Here is a 25,116-nt window from a genome sequence, read left to right on the forward strand (position 1 = left end):
GGATCACTTGAACCCAGGAGGTGGAGGTTGCAGTGAGCTGAGATCATGCCACTGCACTCCAGCTTGGGCGACAGAGTGAAATTCTGTCTCAAATAAATAATAAAAAATAAAAATAAGTAGCGGCAAGTAAGAGAAACAGTGTACAGCACTGGGGGAATCCCGGTACATAGATTAAAAGAATGATTTAGATCTTCATATTGCTCTGAGGGATGCCCATTATTTTGTCAAATTAATAGAGATTCATAGCCTTGGCTCTAGAATTTCCTTTTTCTAAAAGTTGAGGGAAAACTTTACTCTTAATGTATATATGTTTGACCATATAGAAGAAAGTAGAAGCAACACACAACAAATTATGTGATATCTTGGGGATGACATAGAGGGATGTTAACTTTATATATATATATACACACACACACACACATATACACACACACCTGTGTTTTGTTTGATTTTATATGATGTGATACACTTTATAATCCTCTTATAATCTAAAAGTACATTTAAAGAATGTAATAAACCCAATTGGAATGTCATCAAAGTAGATAAAACTTGTAAAAATGGACAAGAAAATGTTAGAGGATATAATGGTAAGGGGTTCAGGCTAGAACTCTGGTATCTAAATTCTAGCACTCACCTCTTTTTCCACTGGAGTCTTATCAAGGAAATTATATACAAATAATAGTAGCCAAAGGGGAAACCTAGCATCATTTTATTAATAACCGAACAAGAACCACTAATGTGGTGCTGCTCCCTGGTGAACTAAGTGGGGAAAATGCAGTTTGGCCTTGAAGCCTCAGTGAAACTTTCTGCTTTTCTACCTCTGACTCAAGGACAGACCCAATCTGACCTCTCCTACCCAGTTGTAGGTTCAGAGAAGCTGGAGCGGAGGATGGTCAGGCCCATTCTGAGGAGGCCAATTTGCCTGTCCATGTAGGAGCAGGATAAGCCAGAGCCAGAGAGCCATGGGACATGTCTGACTGTAGAGTGGTCAGGCCCATGCACCTGTCTCAGGCTTCAGCCAATCACTTCAGCAATTCTTCCCCCACCGGAGGAGCTAGTGAGTGGTGGGGACAGAAGAGCAGAACTCCCACGCTCAGTATTCCCTCCATGGGGGACTGGGGCAAAAACTCATCCTTCCTATGGGCATAGGCGGAAATGCGGTGTTAGGGGATGAGGAGTTTAAAGAATGAGAGTGCTACTAACAATTTGTAACAGTACAGTCACGAATCTAGATGAGGAGTTGGGCTCAGTGGCTCATGCCTATAATTCCCAGCACTTTGGGAGGACCAAGGTGTCAGGATTGCTTGAGGCCAGTAATTGGAGGCTGTGGTAAGCTATGATCATGCCACTGCGTTCCAGCCTGGGTGAGAGTGAGACCCCATCTCTTAGAAAAAGAGAGAGAGAAAGTCCTTACAAATCAGTAAGAAAGAGATATCCACAACCCAGTAGAAAAACTGGACAAATGTTCTAAGCTGGTGATTTCCATGTAATGGTGAAGAGTTTGGGTTGTGGGATGGGACTGCCTGTATTTAAAATAGAGCTTTGTGGCCGGGCGTGGTGGCTCACGCCTGTAATCCCAGCACTTTGGGAGGCTGAGGTGGGTGGATCACCTAGGGTTGGGAGTTGGAGACCAGCTTGACCACCACGGAGAAACCCCATCTCTACTAAAAATACAAAAATTAGCTGGGTGTGATGGTGCACGCCTATAATCCTAGCTACTGAGGCAGGAGAATCACTTGAACCCGGGAGGTAGAAGTTGTGGTGAGCCGAGATCGCACCATTGCACTCCAGCCTGGGCAACAAGAGCAAAACTCTGTCTCAAAAAAATAATAAATAATAATAATTTAAAAATGGAGCTTTGTGATATTGGGCAAGATATTTAACTCAACATTCTTTACTGAAAGTGGAAACAATAATAGTACCTACCTCATGGCAGTGTTGAGAGGATTAAATGAGATGATGTGTGTAAAGCATTAATAATGCTTATACTTGGTCCATGTAAGTGCTCCGTTATTAATGGTTATTGTTATTCAAAAGTAAAGGTAGTCAGTGAACAAATATACTCAGCCTTTGGCCAGGTGCAGTGGCTCACACCTGTAATCTCAGCACTTCGGAAGGCCTAGGTAGGCAAATCACTTGAGGTCAGGAGTTCGAGACCAGCCTGATCAACATGGCGAAACCCTGTCTCTACTAAAAATACAAAAATTAGCTGGGCATGGTGGTGTGCACCTATAATCCTAGCTACTCAGGAAACTGAGGCAGGAGAATCACTTGAACCCAGGAGGCAGAAGTTGCAATGAGCCAAGATTACACCACTGCACTCCAGCCTGGGCGAGAGAGCGAGACTCCGTCTCAAAAACAAAACGAAAATCCCAGCACTTTGGGAGGCCGAGGTGGGCGGATCATGAGGTCAGGAGATCGAGACCATCCTGGCTAACACTGTGAAACCCCGTCTCTACTAAAAATACAAAAAAATTAGCCAGGCGTGGTGGTAGGCGCCTGTAGTTCCAGCTACTCGGGAGGCTGAGGCAGGAGAATGGCGTGAACCCGGGAGGCGGAACTTAGAGTGAGCAGAGATGGCGCCACTGCACTCCAGCCTGGGCAAAAGAGCGAGACTCTGTCTCAAAAAAAAAAACCAACAGTTACACTTATAGAATCTGTCCAATAAAAACATTTGCACACACATACAAAAATAAATGAGTAAGAGTAGTAGTATTAGCAAAAGTATAGTAGTATTGTATTAGCAAACAATGGGACATAACCAAAACAACTGAATAGTTAAATAAATTATGGTGTGCTTACCATAATCTGCTATAGAAGAATGAGGGAAAGGAGAGCTATTTGTACTGAAGATCTTCTAAGATTATTGTTAAAAGCAAATTGCAGAATACAGCTGACAACGGTGGCTGACACTGGTAATCCCAGCAATATGGGAGGCCAGGGCGGGAGGATTGTTTGAGCCCAGGAGTTCGAGGGAGACCCTATCTCTACAGACAATTCAAAAATTAGCTAGGTGTGATGTGTGTGTACCTGTGGTCCCAGCTCCTTAAGAGGCTGAAGCAGGAGGATCGCCTGAGCCTGGGAGGTCAAGGCTGCAGTGAGCTGTGATCATGCCACCGCTCTGCAGTTTGGGTGACAGAATGAGACCTTGTCTCAAAAAAAAAGTTGCAGAATACATTTTATGATGCAAGTCTATTTATGCTTTTTTCTTTCTTTCTTTCTTTTTTAAACAGATGAGGTCTCATTATGTTGCCCAGGCTGGTCTCAAACTACTGGGCTCAAGTGATACTCCCTTCTCAGTCTCCCAAAGTGCTGGGATTACAGGTGTGAGCCACTGCACCTAGCACCTATTTATGCTTTTTTAAAAAAAGAAAAAACGACACACAAATACATGGAGAAGTATTTGGAAAGATGCACACCAAACAGCATCAGTAAGGATTTGTGAGGGTCAATAAGCAGATGGGAGGCTTTACTCTTTTACTCTGTATTATATGCATATTCAGAGAGAACTTATATTTTCTTTCATCATTAAATTTAAATGGATATCTGAACAAAAAAAAATTGAACAACATGAGAGCCAATTGTAATTCCTCTCAATATTTGGTTGGCAATTTGGAGCAGAAGAGCCAGTGTCAGTTTGGCTGAGGCTAAAACACACACTTGTGCAAACACAATGTAGTCTTTGGAAAGAGAAACTAGGCTGTGTGATTAGAACATTCAGGTGGGCCAGGACTGTCTATTGTAAGTAGTACAATCTTGAAATGTTGAAGAAAACACAATCAATTTTGGAAGGAGATGAATATCTGGTCAGAAATATTATAAAGTACACAACATACTAAACTCTAGTTGTAGGCAAAGCTTACATTGTTTTGTAACAGTACATGAGATTTTATTTGGCGTCCTTATTTTTTTTCCCCCGCAAGACAGGGTCTCACTTTGTTGCCCAGGCTGGAGTGCGGTGGCACAATCACAGCTCACTACAGCCTTGACTTTCTGGATTCAGGTGGTCCTCCCACCTCAGCCTCCTGAGTAACTGGGACTACAGGCCCGTGCAACCACACCTGGCTAATTTTTTTTACTTCTTACAGAGATGGGATTTTGTCAGGTTGCCCAGGCTGGTCTCAAATTCCTCCTGGGCTCAAGCAATCCTCCGGCCTTGGCATCCCAGGGTGTTGGGATTATAGTCATGAGCCACCGCACCCAGCCTGGCATCCTTCTTAAATATAGCATGTACCCTGAAACTTCACCCTGATTTTGTTTTGTTATTGTTTTTGTTTTTTGAGATGGAGTCTCGCTCTGTCGCCCAGGCTGGAGTGCAGTGGCGTGATCTCAGCTCACCATAACCTCCACCTCCTGGGTTCAAGCGATTCTCCTGCCTCAGCCTCCCAAGTAGCTGGGACTACAGGCATGCACCACCTCACCCGGCTAATTTTTGTATTTTTAGTAGAGCCAGGCTGGCCTCGAACTCCTGACCTCAAGTGATCCACCCGCCTCAGCCTCCCAAAGTGCTGGGATTACAAGAGTGAGCCACCGTGCCCAGGTCTGATTTTGGATGTAGAAAGATACATGGTAGAATTGGGCATGCCCTAAGGTATTCCAGAGAAGCTTTGCATTTTCTTCGGGGTACTATATGTAGAAAGTTCTTAGTCTTTGCTTTGGTTATCAGTTATATTAGGTTAGTGCAAAGGTAATTGCAGTTTTGGCCATCACTTATGATGGCAAAAAAACACAACACAATTACCTTTGCACCAACCTAACATTAAACTCAGGCGCTTTAAATTTTACACTGAAATACGTGAAAGCTAGCTTAGTTGATCTCTGTCATTAACAGAAACCGTCTCTGTTTTTGTTATTTTCTTGGCTTAATGTTCGTTGCTTGCAAGAAACAGAAACCCACTCAAGGTAGTTGAAGGAAAGGGAGGTTTTCATTCAAGGGAGTTGGAGAATCCGAAGGCAAGAATGAGCCTCAGGCCTCTCATGGGACTGGACCCGGCCAGTGGAAAGCTGTTGTCTCACACCCTGCCCCACCTAACAATACATGTCTCTTTTCTGCCTCTTTTCTTGCATGCTTGTCATTCTCACTAGCTATGTATGCCAGCTTTCCCTGCAGCTCCATGCACGCTGCGTCTGTGGCCCTTTTCCTGCCTTTTGCCTTCCAGGCTAAAACTAGATAGCTTTTGGGTCTTAATTCCAAATGCTTAGGAGTGAATCGGTTAGCTCAGAAGTCCAACCAGTTCAAACACCTGTGTCAATCTAGCACATTAATTCTCAACCTTGGCTATTATTTGATGTCACTGGGAGCTTTAATAGATACCAAAGCCTGTGTCCCATTACCAGAAATTCTGGTTTTAGTGGTCTGGGATGTTACTAAACCTAATTTGTTGGGATATGTTTAAGTTCCCAGATGATTCTAACATAGAGCTGTGGTCCATGGTTGAGAAGCACTGATCTAGGAGAGAAGAGGGTCATCTTATAGGCGTGGAATGCTCAGATAGTGGGGTCTTGGCCTAGGTAGATTATTCTCCCAAAGATGTCCTCTAGGGTGTCCCCATTTTTGGCTTTAACCTACCAGTCCTCTTTCTTATAGGGTGTGTTGGAATAACCTATGGAGCTCTACTTTAAGGAAAAAAAAAAAAAAAAAAAGCTCATGCCCAGACCTAGTAAATCAGAACCTTCAGAGGGTGGGGACCAAGCAGGCATAGTTTTTAAGCTGCCCTGCAAATTCCAACAGTACCACCAGGCCTGATCTCCAGGCCGTGCACTCTCACATAGCAGCACCATCCACAGTCATGGCTTCATATATACCACTTTGGTGGTTTTTTGTTTTTGTTTTTGTTTAATTCTAAGGTGTCTCAAATCTTGGTCAGATATTTAGGAGCCAATACTATCTGACCTCTGAGTAACAAATGTACCTTTTTATTTTTAAATAGTCTAGATGTCTTTTTGTTTTTGTTTCTGTTTTTGTTTTGAGATGGGGTCTCACTCTGTTGCTCAGGCTGGGGTGCAGTAGTACAATCTTGGCTCACTGCAAATTCTGCCTCCCGGGTTCAAGCGATTCTCCTGCCTCAGCCTTCTGAGAAGCTGGGATTACAGGTGTGCACCACCACGCTTGGCTAATCTTTGTATTTTTTGTAGAGACGGGCTTTCACCATGTTGGCCAGGCTGGTCTTGAACTTCTGACCTCAGGTAAGCTGCCTGCCTCAACCTCCCAAAGTGCTGGGATTACAGGTGTGAGCCACCACACCTGGTCTAGATGTCTTTTTCCAAGTACTTTGGTAAGAGAAACTGGGAAGCACCAGCTATGTCAAGTGTGTGTACTACAGTGGGTTAAACATTACTGGTGGGGAGGGTGATTCATTACAGGGATGTTGGTCACATCAGCCTAACAGCTGACAGAAATGATAGGAAAGGCAAGGCGTGATGGCTCACACCTCTAATCCCAGCACTTTGGGAGGCCAATGCAGGCAGATTGCTTGAGCTCAGGAGTTCCAGACCAGCCTGGGCAACGCAGCAAAACCCTGTCTCTACAAAATATGGAAAAATTAGCCAGGCGTGGTGGTATGCACCTGTAATCCCAGCTACTCGGGAGGCTGAGGCACAAGAATCGCTTGAACCTGGGAAGCGGAGGTTGCAGTGAGCTGAGATTGCGCCACTGCACTCCAGCCTGGGCAACAGTGAGACTCCGTCTCAAAAAAAAAAGAAAAAAAAAGATAGGAAAAATGTTTATTATATTCTTTGCCTCCTAGATACTGGTCCTCTCATATATATCCTTGATAGGGAAGCCTCCTCTTCCCTTGTGAGGGAGGGTGTAGGGAAACAGGCGTTTGCATAGTTAGGTGGTAAGAGTGTAAATTGCAAGGCAATTCAGAAAGTAGTGCTCTGCTCTATAGAAATAACTTACTAGTGCAGAAAAACATGATTAGGATATATATTGAGGCATTGTTTTTCATAGGGAAAATGGGAAGTAGTCTAACTGTCTTTTGGGATTAAATACATTGTAATTTGGCTATCTTGTGGAATGCTATACAGTTGTGACAATTAGACAGATTTATTTGTATTGGCACCAGCATGAAAAAGAAAACTGTCATGCAGAATATGATTGGAAAAAATTTTAAAATTTTTTGAAAAGAGAAAAGATGGCCAGGCACGGTGGCTCACGCCTGTAATCCCAGCACTTTGGGAAGCCGAGGCTGGTAGATCACTTGAGGTCAGAAGTTCAAGACCAGCCTGGCCAACATGGTGAAGCCCTGTCTCTACTAAAAATACAAAAATTAGCCAGGTGCGATGGCGGGTGCCTGTAATCCCAGCTACTCAGGAGGCTGAGGCAAGAGAATCACTTGAGCCCAGGAAGTGGAGGTTGTAGTGAGCCAAGATCGTGCCACTGCATTGCAGTCTGGGCGACAAAGTGAGTCTCCATCTCAAAAAAAAAAAAAAGAAAAGAAAATTGATATATTGTGTAAAGGAAGTGAGTTGCAGAATAGTATAATTATATTTATGTAAAGAAAATTTGTATCTGTAAATCTGTAGGCAAGATCTGGAAGTAGTTATATCAAACCAAATGGCAATTACTGGTATAGAGGGATGGGGTAGCATTGAAAGAGGGACTTGTACTTTTAATTCTCTATACTTAGTACCTTAATTATTTACAGTTAGTATAAATTACTTCTGTAATGCTTAAAAATACTTAAAAACTATAAAGAACCATGGGAAAAAAGAAAATGAATGGTTATCTTTATGTGGTGGGATTTTAATTTTAATTTTTTGTGTGTTGGGGGGCAGTATTTTTTATAAAGAAAAAGTTTTAATTTTCTAATTGGGGAAAATCATTTTTAAAAATTACGTCAGGACTTGAATTTCACGAGCCTTTTCTGAAAAATGAGGATGGCTTTTTTCTTGAATTCAAATTAAAAATTTAAGTCATTACCTCTTCTGAAAGCATTGAGAAGGTCAAGGAAAGATAGAATCTCAGCTATTTCCTGACTTCTCTCTTAGGTTAGGTACTATTTTTCAGAGATTGTCAAACTTTGCTGAAATCACATCACCAGGGGTGGTGAATTCCTAAGAATAGAGAGTCCTGGGCCTCACTTGACACTTACTGAATCAGAATCTTAGGCTGGAGTTGAAGGCCTAGGAATGTAAACCTCTTCAGGCAAGTCTGATAGCTAAGTTGGAAAACCATTGCTGTAGGCAGTACAAGCAGAAGTAAGACACAGGCCTATATTTAAGGCATTTACTAAGTGAAATAGCATAAGACAGTAATGTCAGTGCTTTCATGAGGCACTATGGGATTAGTCACCAAACAGATGGTAGAGATAAGCACTGAAAGAAAGAGCACTGGACCAGGAAGACTGTGAATGTCTTATGAAGGAGGCAAGATGTCATAATATTCAAAGCTCATATATTGAGTAAGACAGTTCTACGTAGAGCTGTTACATACAACTCAAGGTAGGTACTGTGAATATCCTCACTTTACAGATTGGGAAACAAGATGAGCAGAGTTAAGTAACATGTCCAAAGTCTTACAGCTAGCAGGTGGTTAAGTGGGAAGCCCTAGAAGCCCAATTCCACTGTGCTGTATTAACATTGGGCAGGATTTGGGTCAGTGGAAAGGATGTATGAGGATTTTACAGGTATAGAGGGAAGTGTAAGGAAAGGGATGGGAAGCAGTGACTAGATAAATGAAGGTGGAGTATAAGGTAAGTTAGGGCTGGGTGGTAGAAAGTCTTGTTAGGCTAAGAAGATCCCAAGTGTCAAATGCTCACAAGATCAGATATTTGAAGCTTGGGAGGAAATCTCTGATCACTTGAAAGACATTTTCTCTTCCAGTTGAACTTCACAGTGTTATCTGCAAAGTTAGAGAGGGATTTGGGGTTTCATGCTCCCTGGTGTATCCACAGCACTTAAAACAGTGCCTGACTCCTAAGAGCTGTCTACTAAATACTTCTTGAATGAATATATAAATATCTGGCTCACAATCTACATCAGAGACTTATTCTTTTTTCTTTGTTTTTCTGAGACAAGGCCTCGCTCTGTTCCCCAGGCTGCAGTGTAGTGGCGTGATCTCAGCTCACTGCAACCTCTACCTCCTAGGCTCAAACCATCCTCCCACCTCAGCTTCCCAATTAGCTGGGACTACAGGCATGCGCTACCACACCCGGCTAATTTTTGTATTTTTTGTAGAGATGAGGTTTCACCATGTTGCCCAGACTGGTCTCGAATTCCTGGGCTCAAGCCATCCACCCACCTTGGCCTCCCAAAGTGCTGAGACTACAGGTGTGAGCCACCACACCCAGCCTCAGAGGTTTATTCTTTATTCTGCCCAATGAGCCTCAGAATTTAGCCTTTCATGTTTTTGTTGTTATTGTTGTTGTTGTGTGGGTACATAATAGGTGTATCTATTTTGGTATAGGCATGCAAAACATAATAATCACAACTTGGAAAATTGGGTATCCATTGCCCCAAGCATTTATCCTTTGTGAAAATACAGAACACTTTACAAATTTCCGTGTCATCTTTGTGCAGGGGCCATGCTAACCTTTGTATAGTTCCGATTTGAGTGTGTGTGCTGCTGAAGCAAGCACTCTCATCTGGGTTTTTTTTCCCGTTTCTCCTCCACAAAGGCTGATACCAAAAATTCCACATTTCATCTAGAATCTTCCTTCTTTATGTAATATTTTCTGGCTGGGCGTGGTGGCTTATGCCTGTAATCCCAGCACTTTGGGAGGCCAAGGCGGGTGGATCACCTGAGATCAGGAGCTTGAGAGCAGCCTGACCGACATGGTGAAACCCCATCTCTACGAAAAATACAAAAAAAAATTAGCTGGGTACAGTGGCATCTGCCTGTAATCCCAGCTACTTGGGAGGCTGAGGCAGGAGAATCGCTTAAACCTGAGAGGCTGAGGTAGCAGTGAACCAAGATTGTGCCATTGCACTCCAGCCTGGGTGACAAGAGTGAAAATCCGTCTCAAAAAAAAAAAAAAAAAAAAAATTCTGCAAAGGTCAGAATGTCAACTTTTTAGTTCCATGTAAAAACTGTTCATTTGGTCACAGTCCCTCTTGTGGCCATTCCTGGTTATCCCTTGCCATTCTCACTATCCCTTAATTTTTCTCCTGTTCCCCTCTGGGCTCCCTGCCTCCAGCCACCTCCTTGATCCAGTCTGTCCTGCCCAGCACTACCAGATGTGTGGTCCTCAGAGGCCTTGTAATCATACCACTGTCTTCTCAGACACCTTCATCGGGGGAAGGTGAAGGTTGCTTTTGGTGCCTTCCAGCCTACCCTCAGCACACCTTCCCAGCCGCATCTCCGCTGCACTCCCACATGGCTCTCTCAAACAGGCCTGCTTGCTGCTATCAAATGGGTCATTTAGTTTGCCACCTTTGTATGTGTGACCTTCTGTTCTACCTACCTGGGATGCCCTTCCCTTTCCTATTTGCCTACCCAGATCCTTCCTATCCTCCTTTGAAGACTCTGCTCAGATGCTTACTTTTTTCCTCAGGTGCCCCATTTGAATTATTGCTGTTTCCTCTCAATTGTTATCGATTATTATCTGTGTCATAAATAAGAAGCCAATCATGTATTACCTTGTGACATTACTTGCATTGCTATCTTAAGTGTTTTAGGACACTGGGTTTTGTCTCCTTTTACATCTTTATATGTTAACTCCCCTAACAATTATATGATTGTTGAAAGTCTGTGAGTGCTCCATAAAATGAATATTTAGACTTAGTCATATGGATTTTTAAGAGTTAAACATGGATGACAAGATCTATGAATATACGTAGAAAAATCCTTAGGAATCTACAAAAAAGCTACTAAAACTAATAACTAATGTAGCAAAGTTATAGAAGCCAAGATTAATGTACAAAAATCAGTTGTATTTCTATATACAGTACCAATGAACAATTGGAAATGGAATTTAAAACAGTTTCACGGTCAAGCACAGTGGCTCATATGTGTAAGCCCAGCATACTGGGAGGCCAGAGTGGGTGGATCACTTGAGCCCAGGAGTTCAAGACCAGCCTGGGCAACATGGCAAAACCCTGTCTCTACAAAAAATACAAAAATTAGCTGGGTACAGTGGCTTGTACCTGTAGTCCCAGCTACTTGGGAGGCTGAGGTGGTAGGATCACTTGAGCCTGGGAAGTCAAGGCTGTAGTGAGCTGTGATTGAGCCACTACACTCCACCCTGGGTGACAAGCAAGATCCTATCTTAAAAATAATAAACAAAACACAATTTCATTTATAATAGCATAAAACTTATGTAGAAATCAAGTTAATGGGCCAGGCGCAGTAGCTCATGCCAGTAATCCCAGAACTCTGTCAGGCTGAGATGGGCAGATCACTTGAGGTCAGGAGTTTGAGACCAGCCTGGCCAACATGGTGAAACCCTGTCTCTACTAAAAAATACAAAAAATAAAAATAAAAATTAGCCAGGCGTGGTCACGCACGCCTATAATTCCAGCAACATGGGAGGCTGAGGCAGGAGAATTGCTTGAACCTGGGAGACAGAGGTTTCAGTAAGCGGAGATCATGCCCCTACACTCCAGCTGAGGCGACAGAGCGAGACTCAGTCTCAGAAAAAGAAATAAAGAAATAAAATTAATGAAAGAATCATAAGAAGTACACTGAAAACTTTAAAACATTGCTGAAAGAAATTAAGGCAGCCGGGCGTAGTGGTTCACGCCTGTAATATCAGCACCCTGAGAGGGCAAGACAGGCAGATCACTTGAGGCCAGGAGTTAGCAATCAGCCTAGCCGACATGGCAAAACCCCATCTCTACTAAAAATACAAAAATTGCCTGGGCGTGGTGGTGCGCACCTGTAGTCCCAGCTAAGGCATGAGAATCACTTGAACATGGGAGGCAGAGGTTGCAGTGAGCCAAGATCGTGCCACTGCACTCCAGCTTGGGTGCTAGAGCGAGACTCTGTCTCAAAAAAAAGAACTTAAAAAAGGCCTAAATTAATGGAGAAATGTGCTATGTTTATGCGTTGGAAGACTTAATATTGTAAGATGTCAGTTCTCCCCAAACTGCTCAATAGATTCAACACAATCCCAATCAGAATCTCAGCAGGCCTTTTGTAAAATTCGACAAGCTGATTGTAAAATGTACATGGAAAAGCAAAAGTAGAGAATAGCAAAACAATTTTGAAACAGAAGAACAAAGTTGGAGAACTCACTATCTGATTTTAGAACTTACTAGAAAGCTACTATAATCAAGACAGTTTGCCTACTAGCAAACAGGCAAATAAATAATGGAACAGAATAGAGTCCAGAAATAGATGAATAAATACATGGTCAACTGATTTTCAATAAAGGGGTCAAGGTAATGCAAAGGAGAAAGAATTCCCAACCAATGATGCTGGAAGAGTCAGACGTTCATATGTAAAAAAGCAAACCTTGTTCGGGAGCTGTAGCTCACGCCTATAATCCTAGCACTTTGGGAGGCCGAGGCGTGTGGATCACCTGAGGTCAAGAGTTCGAGACTAGACTGGCCAAAATGGTGAAGACCCTTCTCTACTAAAAGTATTAAAAAATTAGCCGGGCGTAGTGGCACATGCCTGTAGTCCCAGCTACTTAGGAGGCAGAGAGGTAGGAGAATTGCTTGAACCCAGGAGGTGGAGGTTGCCGTAAGCCAAGACTGTGCCCATTGCACTCCAGCCTGGGTGACAAGAGCGAAACTCCGTCTCAAAAGGAAAAAAAACAACAACAAAAAGCAAACCTTGATTCATATCTTGTACCATATAAAAATTTAACTTGAAATGACTCAGAGACATAAATATGAAGCCTAAAACTAGAAAACTTTTAGAAGAAAACAGGGAAAAATATTTGGGACCTGGGATTAGGCAAAGATTTCTCAACTAGGACATAAAAAATTTTCTGGGTGTGGTGGCTTACGCCTGTAATCCCAGCACTTTGGGAGGCCAAGCCGGGAGGATCCCTTGAGCCCAGAAGTTCGAGACCAGCCTGGGCAACATAAGGAGACCCCATCTCTACAAAAAATTTAGAAATTAGCTGGGTGTGGTGGCACATGCCTGTGGTCCCAGCTACTCGGGAGGCTGAAGCTGGAGGATTGCTTAAGCCCAGGAGGTTGAGCCTGCAGTGAACCACGATTGCACCACTGCACTCGAACCAGTGCAACAGAGTGAGACCCTGTCTCAACAACCCAAAATTATACTGCCACATTGCACATAATGCAATATTATTCAGCAGTAAGAAAAGAAGCAACTACTGATACACACAAGAACATGGATGAATCTCAAGAGCAGTGTACTGAGTGAAAGTAGCCAGACACAAAGACTCAAGACCATCTGATTCTATTTATATCGTATTATAGAGAGACAAAACCATAGATCAGTGGCTACTTGGGGTAGGTATGAGGGGTTGACTGCGGAGGAGCCTGGGAGAACTTTCTGGGTTAATGGAAATGTTTTATATCTTACTGTGGGGGTTATACAACTGTACATTTGCCAAAACTCATTTAACTGTACACTTGAGTGGGTTTTATTATATGCAACTATACCTAACTTTGGGGGGGAAATGTCTGGAAGATACTGGTGTCTGAGACTGAGGTCAGAAAGATGAGTAGAAGGAATTCTATTTTGTGTTGTCTGGTTAGTGCTTTTCCCCTTATTGTGGATCTTTACCAAATATCCCCACCATTCCATCTTCCAGTTGGAAGTTCATAAGCAAATGTACAGTTAGTGTCCCATTGAGCCAGATTGAGTTTGACAGCAAAGATTGGAAGTTAATGATGGGCTAAAATTGACTCTAAGAAAAAGTGATCAGAGCTAGGTGGGACTTTCTCATCAATGGCGCCGACTTTTTTTTGCCAGTCACAGTGGTTTGGGCTCTCAAACAGTCATTTGACATACCTTTATGTGTAAACATAATGAGCCAGTGTTGAGTTTGGGGTTGGTGAGGGTTGTGTACTATTGGATTTTTAAGTGAGCATTAGTTTGTTTAATGAAATTGCAAAGAGTGTTTCATATTCCTGGCCCCTGAGCACCAAATGTCCTCAGCACTTCAGTCATTGTGGCAGCCAAGAACCACCCCGGTCATTTTCAAATACCTTAGGGGTTTCGGGGGAAGGTGTGCCTGGCCTGGCAGATAGTGCACTTATGTAGTTGGAGTCAAGAATGCAGACTTGAGTCAGAAAACCTGTAATCTCTGTCTCCTACTGGCTTTGCAGTGTTGAGTGTAACCACCTCTTTGAGTCTGGGTGTCCTTGTCTGCCAGAGGATGGTTGGACTAGTTACCCTCTCGTGGCAATCGTTTTTGATTCTGCAGTTTAGTGTAGTACAGTGTCAAGACTTCTGTCACTGGCCAGGCATAGTGACTCATGTCTGTAATCCCAGCACTTTTGGGAGGCTGAGGTGGGAGGATCAGTTGAGCCCAGGAGTTCAAGGCCAGCCTGGGCAACATGTGAGGCCTTGTCTCTACAAAAAATGAACAAAATTAGCTGTGTCTGGTGGTGCATGCCTCTAACCCCAGCTACTTGAGAGGCTGAGGTGGAAGGATCACTTGAGACCAGGAGGTGGAGGCTGCATTGAGCTGTGGTTGCACCACTGCACTCCAGCCTGGGCAACAGAGCAAGATCCTGTCTTTAAAACAAAAAACAAACAAAAAAAACCTCTGTCACTGACCAGGGATCTAATGTATTTGCTGTACTGCTCACAAATGCTTATGTGGCTCAACTTTGGTATGTTACAGGTTCAGCTTGTTGGTTTAGATGAGGAGAGTTCAGAGTTTATTTGCAGAAACACCTTTGACCACCCATACCCCACCACAAAGCTCATGTGGATCCCTGACACAAAAGGCGTCTATCCAGACCTACTGGCAACAAGCGGTGACTATCTCCGTGTGTGGAGGGTAAGCGGATGCTTTATTAGCAGCCAGACAAGTGGGCTTTCTCAGCCTCAGCTGTTAGCAGTGAAAAGTCACAGAACAGACAGGGGTCAGAGGCAGCGAGTGTCATTGCAGCACAGGAGAAGCAAGCGAAGCTTAAATGGACTGGCCTCGTTTGGCTCAGCAGATTTTCTAGTATATCAAGTCAAGATTCCATGAAGGCTGGCTGCAGTCAGCTCAGTCAACCCGAGGTGATGATGACGGCCTTCAGTGGAGGTGGGAATACTTGGGAACTCATATTCTGTTTGCAGCCAAGGTATTTTTGAGTAAACTAAATGAAATACCAGGCCATTGATTCTGATAAAGTGTGTGAGTGGATCTTGGAGGCTTCCCTCCACCCTCAGCTGAGCTCATCAGCAGCAGCGTCCTCTGTAGCATGGGCGTGGCCTTAGTACACCTGTGCAGAGGTTCCAGGCTGGGCAAAGTGAGAAGACCTCTCCTCTAGGAAGGTGCAGGGATGAAAATGTAGAAAATAAAGCTGGGCAGAGGAGAAAGTATGGGAAAAAGTAGCATTCAGGGAGTCCTGGGTTTATTACTGTTTTTGATAAAAATGTTTTCCCCTCATGTCTTATGTTTGCTAAGATATTTTCTAAACAGGGATTTTTTAAAAGACTTTTTATGAGGATAAGACTGGCTGATTTTTTAAAAAATTCTTGTTCCTTCAGGTTGGTGAAACAGAGACCAGGCTGGAGTGTTTGCTAAACAATAATAAGAACTCTGATTTCTGTGCTCCCCTGACTTCCTTTGACTGGAATGAGGTGGATCCTTATCTTTTAGGTAAGGGAGTTAGGGAGTATGTATTTCAGCTGGAAGAAGCCAAAATAAATTTTCTCAGATGTCACACTGGGCCATACATCATCCTAGAACAAGGCTCAGTGGGAAGTAGGCTAGGCGTGGAATGTGGTTATTTATTAATTCCTTTGTGTGGGTGAGCTTTCCGTGTGTGTAGATCTTGTCTCTCCAGTTAGAATCTAAGGTCCTACGGTGAGGACTGAAGACTTGACTTCCTCTGTGGCTCTGCCGGTAGCCCCCACCTTGTTTTCTGTAGTCTTTATGGTATGCTGCTCCCTGGGCTGAGCAGATGAGTAGACACAAGAGGGAAGCTTGCATGAGAACCTTGGTCCCATCAGCCCTGACTTGCACTGGTTGTTTGCAGGTACCTCAAGCATTGATACGACATGCACCATCTGGGGGCTGGAGACAGGGCAGGTGTTAGGGCGAGTGAATCTTGTGTCTGGCCACGTGAAGACCCAACTGATCGCCCATGACAAAGAGGTAAGATGCTTTTCCATTTCGTCTTTCCTCAAATGCTTCCTGTGCCTTCCGCACAGGAAGAGGTCAGCTTGTTCTCTCATTGTTCTGCAATTTATGTGGAAAATCATAACATAACATCTTCTTGTCTAAATTGACAATAGTAATGTATCAAAAACGGGAAAACAACACTATTGTAAACTAATGCTTTTTTTTGGCTAATGTAAATGACCTATTCTACGGTCTGTCATTGTTCTTTTCATGCCAGAGGTTGCTTTTTTTAAATAACAAAGTCTCTTATAGAGGAGCTGGGAACTGATGTGATTAAAAAATAACTTTAGAGTAATACTTATCTTGAAACAGATTAGATTTGGGGAGGAAAGAAGGGAGACAGGAAGAGAAAAAATTTTCTGAGAGACAAACGTAATTATTCATTTTTCTCTATAAATGTTTTACCAAATCCTAGTATGTTCACTTAATCTTTATACTTTCATTACTGTTGGCAATGGAGGCAATGGAATATATTTTATTTTGATGGCGATGCTTCTGTGTTTATTGGAAAAACTGAGAAGAGCTATTTGTGATTGCTTTTTTTTTTTCTTTTTTTTTTTTTTGAGACAAAGTTTTCCTCTTGTTGCCCAGGCTGGAGTGCAATGGCGCAATCTGGGCTCACTGCATCCTCTGCCTTCCGGGTTCAAGCAATTCTCCTGCCTCAGCTTCCGGAGTAGCTGAGATTACAGGTGCCCACAACCACGCCTGGCTAATTTTTGTATTTTTTAGCAGAGACAGGGTTTCACCATGTTGGCCAGGATTGTCTCGAACTCTCCTGACCTCAGGTGATCCACCCACCTTGGCCTCTCAAAGTGCTGGGATTACAGGCGTGAGCCACTGCGCCCGGCCAATTGCATTTTAATCAAAGCATTCTTCTCAGTGATTTTGGAAAATCCCCATAAGTCTTTTCCTCCTAGAGCCATTGCATGCTCCTGGTACTCTCATCTCCTGTGGGTACTATTTCCTGTTCTTTTCTACCTTACCCTGCACAGCTAGGGGTATTAATATCTATACAGATAAAAGGAATGCCTTGATCTTAGGTCAGAAACTTGAGGTTGTCAACAGCATAGGAAGATGTGACCCAGGTTATCATTCTTAGTAAGGGGTTGTCTTTGGCTTTCTGTACTCCTGAAGGTAAGCCCTGTTACAAGACTTCTAGAGTTGACTGCTGCTAAACCAGGGGTCAAATGAAGAGTTTGTCCCACAGAGAGGACCAGTAAGGAACTTCTGGAAACCCTCTTGGCATCAAGTTGAACAAGCGGCTACATTTTAGTTATATGACAACTTAGCCTGCTGTTGTCTGTTAGGTCCAACGCAGAAAATGGGAACTACTCTTAAGTATTTGAACTGCAGGGATTAAATCCAGGGGCTGCTTATACAGAAGATGGTAAAGCTGAGAAGCCACATAGGTAGCAGTGAGGTCATCCATAGAATGGGAGCAGCAGGAAGCTGCAGCTGCCTATAGGCCAGAGGGACCATGGGAGGAGGCAGGGTTCCTGGAGCCCAGGGGCTGGATTTACCTGGCAGAGATGCTTCTAGGAACAGAGAGAGGGGAGGAGAAATACCTTAGCTTTTCCCTGCCTCCCATCATTCATTTTCCCACCAAAGCCTCCCATGGCTGAACCAGCCAGAAGCAGCCAGCAGATCTGAGACCCTGCCAAATGCACGCTGTAGGAATCAGTTCTCTTGTGACACAGAGAAGAGCAGGGAGAAAGGCCAGGAATGGATCTTGACAGCAGACAGGCCTGGACCGGCAGCCTTGTCTTGAAGGAATAAACCTGAGAAAGGATAGTGGCTCTAGAGAAACAGTAATAGCACCTTTCTAGCACCTTTGATTTTTCTCAGTCCACCTTTCTCTAGGAAAAGACTTGTTTGGAAGGCTCTCATTGATACTTGGCAGATCAGTGTAGAAGAGGGTTTAGTGTATTTGGGAGTTGTCACCTTCCCTTGGTTTCCCAGTGAACCATGCTAGCGGAGCACTGAAGGAGCAGTCACTTAGAGCCGAGAGAGCATTACACACTCGGCCACACTGCCCATGGCACCTGTGGGATCTCTGTCCCTGAGGGTTACCAGGAGCTGGCATTGGGGGATATACATATTGATAAACATGGCTGTGCCTTAACGCAGCTGTACAGTACTAGACAAAGCCTCGATCTGTCAGCCATGTCAGGCCTGAGTGCCTCCTTGTTGATGACTGGCCCGGTCCCTTTTGAACCACTTCTACTTCCTGCCATAGAAAGACAAGCATAATTTCTTCATGGCCAGAAAAAAAAGGAATTCATGAGGTTAAATAGCAATAGATGCTCATTTGGCAGTGTCCCTCTGTAGGCAGAACTTCAACACTGGAGCTGTAATATTTAGTGAGAAATTCTAGTCGTGTCTCCCCAGAAGTCAGCTGTTATTATCCCCAGAAGATGAGTTTTGTTTGGCATTAGTTTTTCTGTTTCTCTCTCTACTTGTCTGTCTCTGGCTCTCTCTTCGTCCCTCTTCGTCCTCTTTTTTTTTTTTTTCTTTAAGACAGAGTTTCGCTCTGTCCCAGGCTGGAGTGCAATGGCCTGATCTCAGCTCACTGTAATCTCTGCCTCCCAGGTTCAAGCGATTCTCCTGCCTTAGCCTCCCGTGTAGCTGGGATTACCGGCACCAGACACCACACTCAGCTAATTTTTTTGTATTTTTAGTAGAGATGGAGTTTCACTGGGTTGGCCCGGATGGTCTTGATCTCTTGACCTCGTGATCCGCCCGCCTCAGCCTCCCAAAGTGCTGGGATTACAGGTGTAATCCGCACCCGGCCTTCGTCCTTTCTCTGAAGCTCTCCGTTGCTCTCTGCCTCTGTTTCCTCATAGACGTTAGTGATATGCAATGTTTGCAGCAAATAACAGCAGAAAACAGTGATTCAGAAGCTAAATTGATTCACTTATGATCACAAACCAACTAGGAGAAGAAACAACATGTCCTAGGACAAGCGGGTGCTACTAACGTATTTGTGAATACAGGAACATCTAGGCCTCCCGTGACTCAAAATTTCTGTTACCTCTTTCTTGCAAATGAGTCTCAGGTCCAGGTTTCACAGTAGAATCAGCTTGGCTGCTATTAAGTGGCCACAGGAGGGCTGCTTTCACCTCTGTGATTGATGATCTAGGCCTTAATGAGCTCGTAGACCTGCCTCTGATTGTGCACAAGGCCCAGGAAATAAGTGTCTCATTCTTGTTGTGTGGCAGAAGACAGCCACTGTTCTGTTGGTCAGCAGGGCATGTGCCTTTGTTTTATCACAGGGGTTGGAGGAAGAAGACTTGGAAAGCAGGAATGTGGGAAGAAGCCAGCCAATTTCTGTAGCAGAATGATCTTCCATCTTTGGGAAGCCACTGATATTAGAGCTCTCGGGTTTCAGTACTCACAGACACTGGGCTTCATTTATCTGCTTTTGTGTCATGAGCGAGGTTTAGATGAACTGGACGTGGCAGATTTCCCTCCTGTAGGAAGAAGAGGTAATGGATCTGAATCTGACTGGAGCTTCTTGTTCACCAACAGGTCTATGATATTGCATTTAGCCGGGCCGGGGGTGGCAGGGACATGTTTGCCTCTGTGGGTGCTGATGGCTCGGTGCGGATGTTTGACCTCCGCCATCTAGAACACAGCACCATCATTTACGAAGACCCACAGCATCACCCACTGCTTCGCCTCTGCTGGAACAAGCAGGACCCTAACTACCTGGCCACCATGGCCATGGATGGAATGGAGGTGAGCACTCCCCTCAGGCTACCATGGGCCCTGCCTAACTCCAGCACTGCTTAGTATATCTAGAAGGCTGGTTCTCAACTGGAGCAGTTGGCCCCCGGAGTATCTTTGGGAATGTCTGGAGGCATTTTTGATTGTCACAGCTCTAGAGACACAGTTGGTACTATGGCATCTAGGGGGTAGAGACCAGGGAGGCTGCTAAATATCCTACAATGCCCAGGACAGTCCCCCAGCAAAGTATATCCTACCTAAAATGACAGCAGTCCCGGGACTGAGAAAGCCTAATCTGGAATAAGAATTACTTGTTAAGAACTTTTAATTTTTGAAGAGTTGGAGTTAGAGCCAGGAAAACCAATATCTAAAGAGTAAACCAAATCGTATGTGCCTATGGTGCTGAGTGAAAAAGCAGATTTTCCCTTCTGTAGTCTGGACAGATTCATCTAGCTTTAGCAAACAGATGTAGAAATGGCAGCCCTCTGGCCGGGCGCTCTGGCTCACGCCTGTAATCCCAACACTTTGGGAGGCTGAGGCAGGTGGATCACGAGGTCAAGAGATGGAGACCATCCTGGCCAACATGGCGAAACCTTGTCTCTACTAAAAATACAAAAATTAGCTGGGTGTGGTGGCGTACGCCTGTAGTTCCAGCTATTTGGGAGGCTGAGGCAAGAGAATTGTTTGAACCTGGTAGGCAGAGGTTGCAGTGAGCCGAGATCGCACCATTGCACTCAAGCCTGGGAGATAGAGCAAGACGCCATCTAAAAAAAAAAAGGCCAGGCACGGTGGCTCACACCTGTAATCCCAGCACTTTGGGAGGCCAAGGTGGGCGGATCACAGGTCAGGAGATCAAGACCATCCTAGCTAACATGGTGAAACCCTGTCTCTACTAAAAAAATACAAAAAATTAACCGGGCGTGGTGTCAGGCACCTGTAGTCCCAGCTACTCGGGAGGCTGAGGCAGGAGAATGGCTTGAACCTGGGAAGCGGAGCTTGCAGTGAGCGGAGATCATGCCACTGCACTCCAGCCTGGTGACAGAGCATGCCCTGTCTCAAAAAAAAAAAAAAGAAAAACAAATGGCAGCTGTCTCTAGTCTGTTACGTGATTAAAGAGGTGAATTGTGGGTGGGGAGAATGCATTGGTTGTCTTTGGTTTGGTGGCGCTAGCACCTCAGATTCTGCTTTGGCTGGGCTCTCATTCCATTCTTCTGAGATGCATAGAATTCTTACCACATGCACCTGCTGGGACCCAGGATTACCCAGACTCCTGTTGCCTGTTTCTGCATCTCCTCTATCAGTCTAAAGACCCAGTGTTGCTCAAGATAGAGACTATCAACTACCCGTGTCCTTTGTCTTCTTTTCCCTCAATCCTATGGAAATCCTGTCTCTAGTTCTTTAAATCCACAAATGAAAAATTATGCCTAAAAAGATTTTTGCATCTGGATAGTATTTTTTGTTTTTTTCTATGAAACTCTGATGATCCCAGGCCTTTTACTTGTTATTTCCGCAGGTGGTGATTCTAGATGTCCGGGTTCCCTGCACACCTGTCGCCAGGTTAAACAACCATCGAGCATGTGTCAATGGCATTGCTTGGGCCCCACATTCATCCTGCCACATCTGCACTGCAGGTAATCACGGTGGGGAGAAAGAAATCTGGGAGGGATGGAGGAAATCTGTTCTCTTGGCTCCTTAGAATTGTAGTTGTTACTGTTTTCTAAGGACAGTCTTGAGAGATTTATACAAAATGACTAGTTGGAGCCTCTCCACACTTGTGAAATTCAATCAGTACAAATTTTTAGACGATCTTGTACCCTCATGGACATCAGAACATCTTCCATATATGATTTACATCATGTGTCAGTTATACGGCTGTGCCTTGTACTGTGCCCCTGAAATCTGGATGGCACAGAGGACTCAATTCCAGGAATATGGGGAAAGGGAGGCATCCCTCATGGATATAACAGAATCTTTGGGACTGTGAAGATCAACATCTCCCATGGGACCTTTCAGGTTTCACTATAACAAACCCACAGTGAGCTCTGGATGCATCGGAGGGCCCCACAGAACTTTGCCTGGTTGTGGTTTGTGACTTGTGGTTTTCATTTCACTGTTTCCCAGACCAAAGCTAGCACCCCTTACTGGCTGGGTGCAGTGGTTCACGCGTGTAATCCCAGCACTTTGGGAGGCTGAGGCGGGTGGATCACCTGAGGTCAGGAGTTCGTGACCAGCCTGACAAACATGGTGAAACCCTGTCTCTACTAAAAATACAAAAAAAATTAGCCAGGCATGGTGGCACGCACCTGTAGTCCAAGCTACTCAGGAGGCTGAGGCAGGAGAAGCACTTCAACCCAGGAGGTGGAGGTTGCATTGACCAGAGATTATGCCACTGCCCTCCAGCCAGGGCAACAGAGCAAGACTCTATCTCCAAAAAAAAAAAAAAAAAGTACCCCTTAAAAATATGTTGGGCCAGGCACAGTGTTTCAGGCCTGTAATTGCAGTACTTTGGGAGGCTTAAGTGGGAGGATTGCTTGAGGCCAAGAGTTCAAGACCAGCCTGGGCAGTATAGTGAGACCTCATCTCTACAGAAAGTTAAAAAAAGACTATCTGGGTGTGGTGGTGAATTCCTGTAGTCCCAGCTACTTAGAGGCTGAGGTGAGAGGATCCCTTGAGCCCAGGAGTTTGAGGTTACAGTGAGCTGTGATTGTGCCACTGTACTCCAGCCTGGGCAACCAAGCAAGACCCTGCCTCTAAAATAAATTTTAAAAAAAGAAAAGAAAGGCTGGGTGCAGTGGCTCACATCTGTAATACCAGCACTTTGGGAGGCCGAGGCAGGTGGATCACGAGGTCAGGAGATCAAGACCATCCTGGCCAACATGGTGAAACCCTGTCTCTACTAAATACAAAAATTAGCTGGGCGTGGTGGCACATGCCTGTAGTCCCAGCTACTCGGGAGGCTGAGGCAGGAGAATCGCTTGAACCCGGGACGTGGAGGTTGCAGTGAGCTGAGATCATGCCACTACCCTCCAGCCTGGTGACAGAGTGAAACCCCGTCTCAAAAAAAAAAAAAGAAAGAAAAATATGCTGGTTGTCAATGCACTTTTATTGTAGAAATAATGCCAATCTGTTACTTAAATTGAAAACAGTACAGAAGCATATTTAAGAGCAAGGCAAAAGTCATCTTTTCTCCTTCCTATATCATTTCTGACTCCATCCCCCTCTGCATAGATGACCTCTATCAACAGGTAATGTGTCTCCTTCCAGACCCTTTTGGTATACTTTCAGGGATGTACATCTATGCCCCCAAATACAACTATATACTTCTTCCTTTTGCACTGATAAGATTCTGTCCTAGTCCTGTGATGTTTTGCTCCTTAACTTTTTAGTGTGTTTTTTTTCTTCTCCTCACTAATCAGGAGCCTTATAATGGACAAGGTTTGTTATGGAGCCCAAGAAGCAATGTACTCTGGTGTTTTTCTGCCATTTGAGCATTATTTGGAAGGCATGAAGCTTTTCCTGATTTTGGCCCTCTGCTCATGCCTGTATGTCTCCTTGAAGAGCAGCTGGGGGCCTGCTGCTGCCTTCTGTACCTCAGATTGTGGTCTGTCTTCTTCATTATTGCCCTCTTTTTTTTTTTTCCCCCAGGGGTGTGGATAGGGAGGGATAGAAGAAGCAGAAAAGAAAGGTGTCATCCATTATTCATGGAAAGCAGGACTGGCCCCGTAGAAGCCCCATTTTCTGCTCCTGGCTGCTGCCTTTGTCTGGCTCGCTGTTGTTTTGTGTGTTGCACCTGCCTTGAGCCCCTTCAACCGAAGGAGCTGTTGCTCAAGTGTGCTCGGTTGAGCATTGAGGAAAAGGGGCTTAGTGCTCTAGAGGTGCAATTCCCTGACCTCTTGGCATTGATTGTCCGTGGGAGAGGGATCTTGCACCTGGCCCAGACTATGCGGCCTTGGCAGGAGACTAGTATTGCCCACAATTAGCCTATTAGGGTTTAGTTTATTCAGATTTTCTGTGTATCTGAGACCAGCTTTCATCAGAATGCATGGCAGAGTCAGGGTACACTGCAGCTCTGAAGGCCATTGCCTTATTTTTTTCTTTTTTAAAAATTAACTTACTATTTTGATTATAAAAGTAATATAGGCCAGGTGCGGTGGTTCATGCCTGTAATCCCAGCATTTTGGGAGGCCGAGGCAGGAGAATCGCTTGAACCTGGGAGGCTTTGGTTGCAGTGAGCCGAGATTGCACCATTGCACTCAAGCCTGGGCAACAGAATGAGACTCCATTTAAAAAAAAAAAAAAAAAAGTAATATGAGCACATTACGGATCACTTAGGAACTAGAGAAAAGTAAACATAAATCCTAACCTTGCCATCTTAGTATTGCCATCATTCTCATTTTAATATATTTCCTTCTAGTTATTTTTCATGTGCTTTTATATATTTAAAGTGATTACCATCTTTCTGGTGTTTCCCATAGCTATTTTCTTGGATTTATTTATTTATTTTTTTTTTGAGATGAAGTCTCACTCTGTCACCCATGCTGGAGTGCAGTGGTATGATTTTGGCTCACTGCAACCTCTGCCTCCCGAGTTAAAGCGATTCTCCTGCCTCAGCCACCGAAGTAGCTGGGATTACAGGTGTGCACCACCACACCTGGCTAATTTGTATTTTTTTTTTTTTTAGTAGAGATGGGGTTTCACCATGTTGGCCAGGCTTGTCTTGAACGCCTGACCTCAGGTGATCCGCCTGCCTCAGCCTTCCAAAGTGTTGGGATTACAGGTGTGAGCCACCATGCCTAGCCAGGAAAGAATTTTTTAACAGCACATATCAGCACTACTTTATCAGTCTTCTTCTATATAACACCTCACTGAAGCATAAATGTCCATCAAACAGGGAAGAAACGCTCTCATTATATTGAATGATCAGAGAATGATCTTTGTAACCACTCAAGTATTTTAAGCAGCTGCAAATGACATGTTTGGTATCCCCTTGTCCACTCCTGATACCTGACCCAGATGAGAAGGACTCATTAGTGCAGTGGATAGAGCCTGGGGACATCTGGGAGATGGAGTCAGGGCCTAGATTTGAGTTCTGGCTCTGCCACTCACTTGCTGAATAGCTGTGTGATTTGGAACAAGTGCCTTAACATTTCTGAATCTTGATTTCCTTATCGATAAAATGGGG

General features: G+C 44.3%; 1 protein-coding gene and 1 non-coding gene across 4 annotated transcripts in view; one reads left to right on the plus strand and one right to left on the minus strand.

Moving 5' to 3' along the window:
* The window catches only part of DCAF7 (DDB1 and CUL4 associated factor 7), a 44,278-nt gene that overhangs the window by 13,771 nt on the left and 5,391 nt on the right, over positions 1–25,116 (plus strand). For all 3 annotated transcript variants that reach the window (XR_675442.4, XR_010153070.1, XM_511593.9), the window contains exons 2-6: positions 14,712–14,870; positions 15,572–15,683; positions 16,063–16,181; positions 19,737–19,946; positions 21,448–21,565. Coding sequence is in view for 1 of the 3 variants with exons in the window: in XM_511593.9 (XP_511593.2) it covers positions 14,712–14,870; positions 15,572–15,683; positions 16,063–16,181; positions 19,737–19,946; positions 21,448–21,565 (718 nt within the window). In the remaining 2 variants the exon portion in view is untranslated. The remainder of the gene's footprint in view (positions 1–14,711; positions 14,871–15,571; positions 15,684–16,062; positions 16,182–19,736; positions 19,947–21,447; positions 21,566–25,116) is intronic.
* On the minus strand, positions 9,478–9,581 carry LOC112206104 (U6 spliceosomal RNA). Its single transcript, XR_002940314.1, has one exon. It is a non-coding gene; the product is annotated as a U6 spliceosomal RNA (small nuclear RNA).

Source organism: Pan troglodytes, chromosome 19 (assembly GCF_028858775.2).
Source record: "Pan troglodytes isolate AG18354 chromosome 19, NHGRI_mPanTro3-v2.0_pri, whole genome shotgun sequence".
Taxonomy (NCBI): domain Eukaryota; kingdom Metazoa; phylum Chordata; class Mammalia; order Primates; family Hominidae; genus Pan; species Pan troglodytes.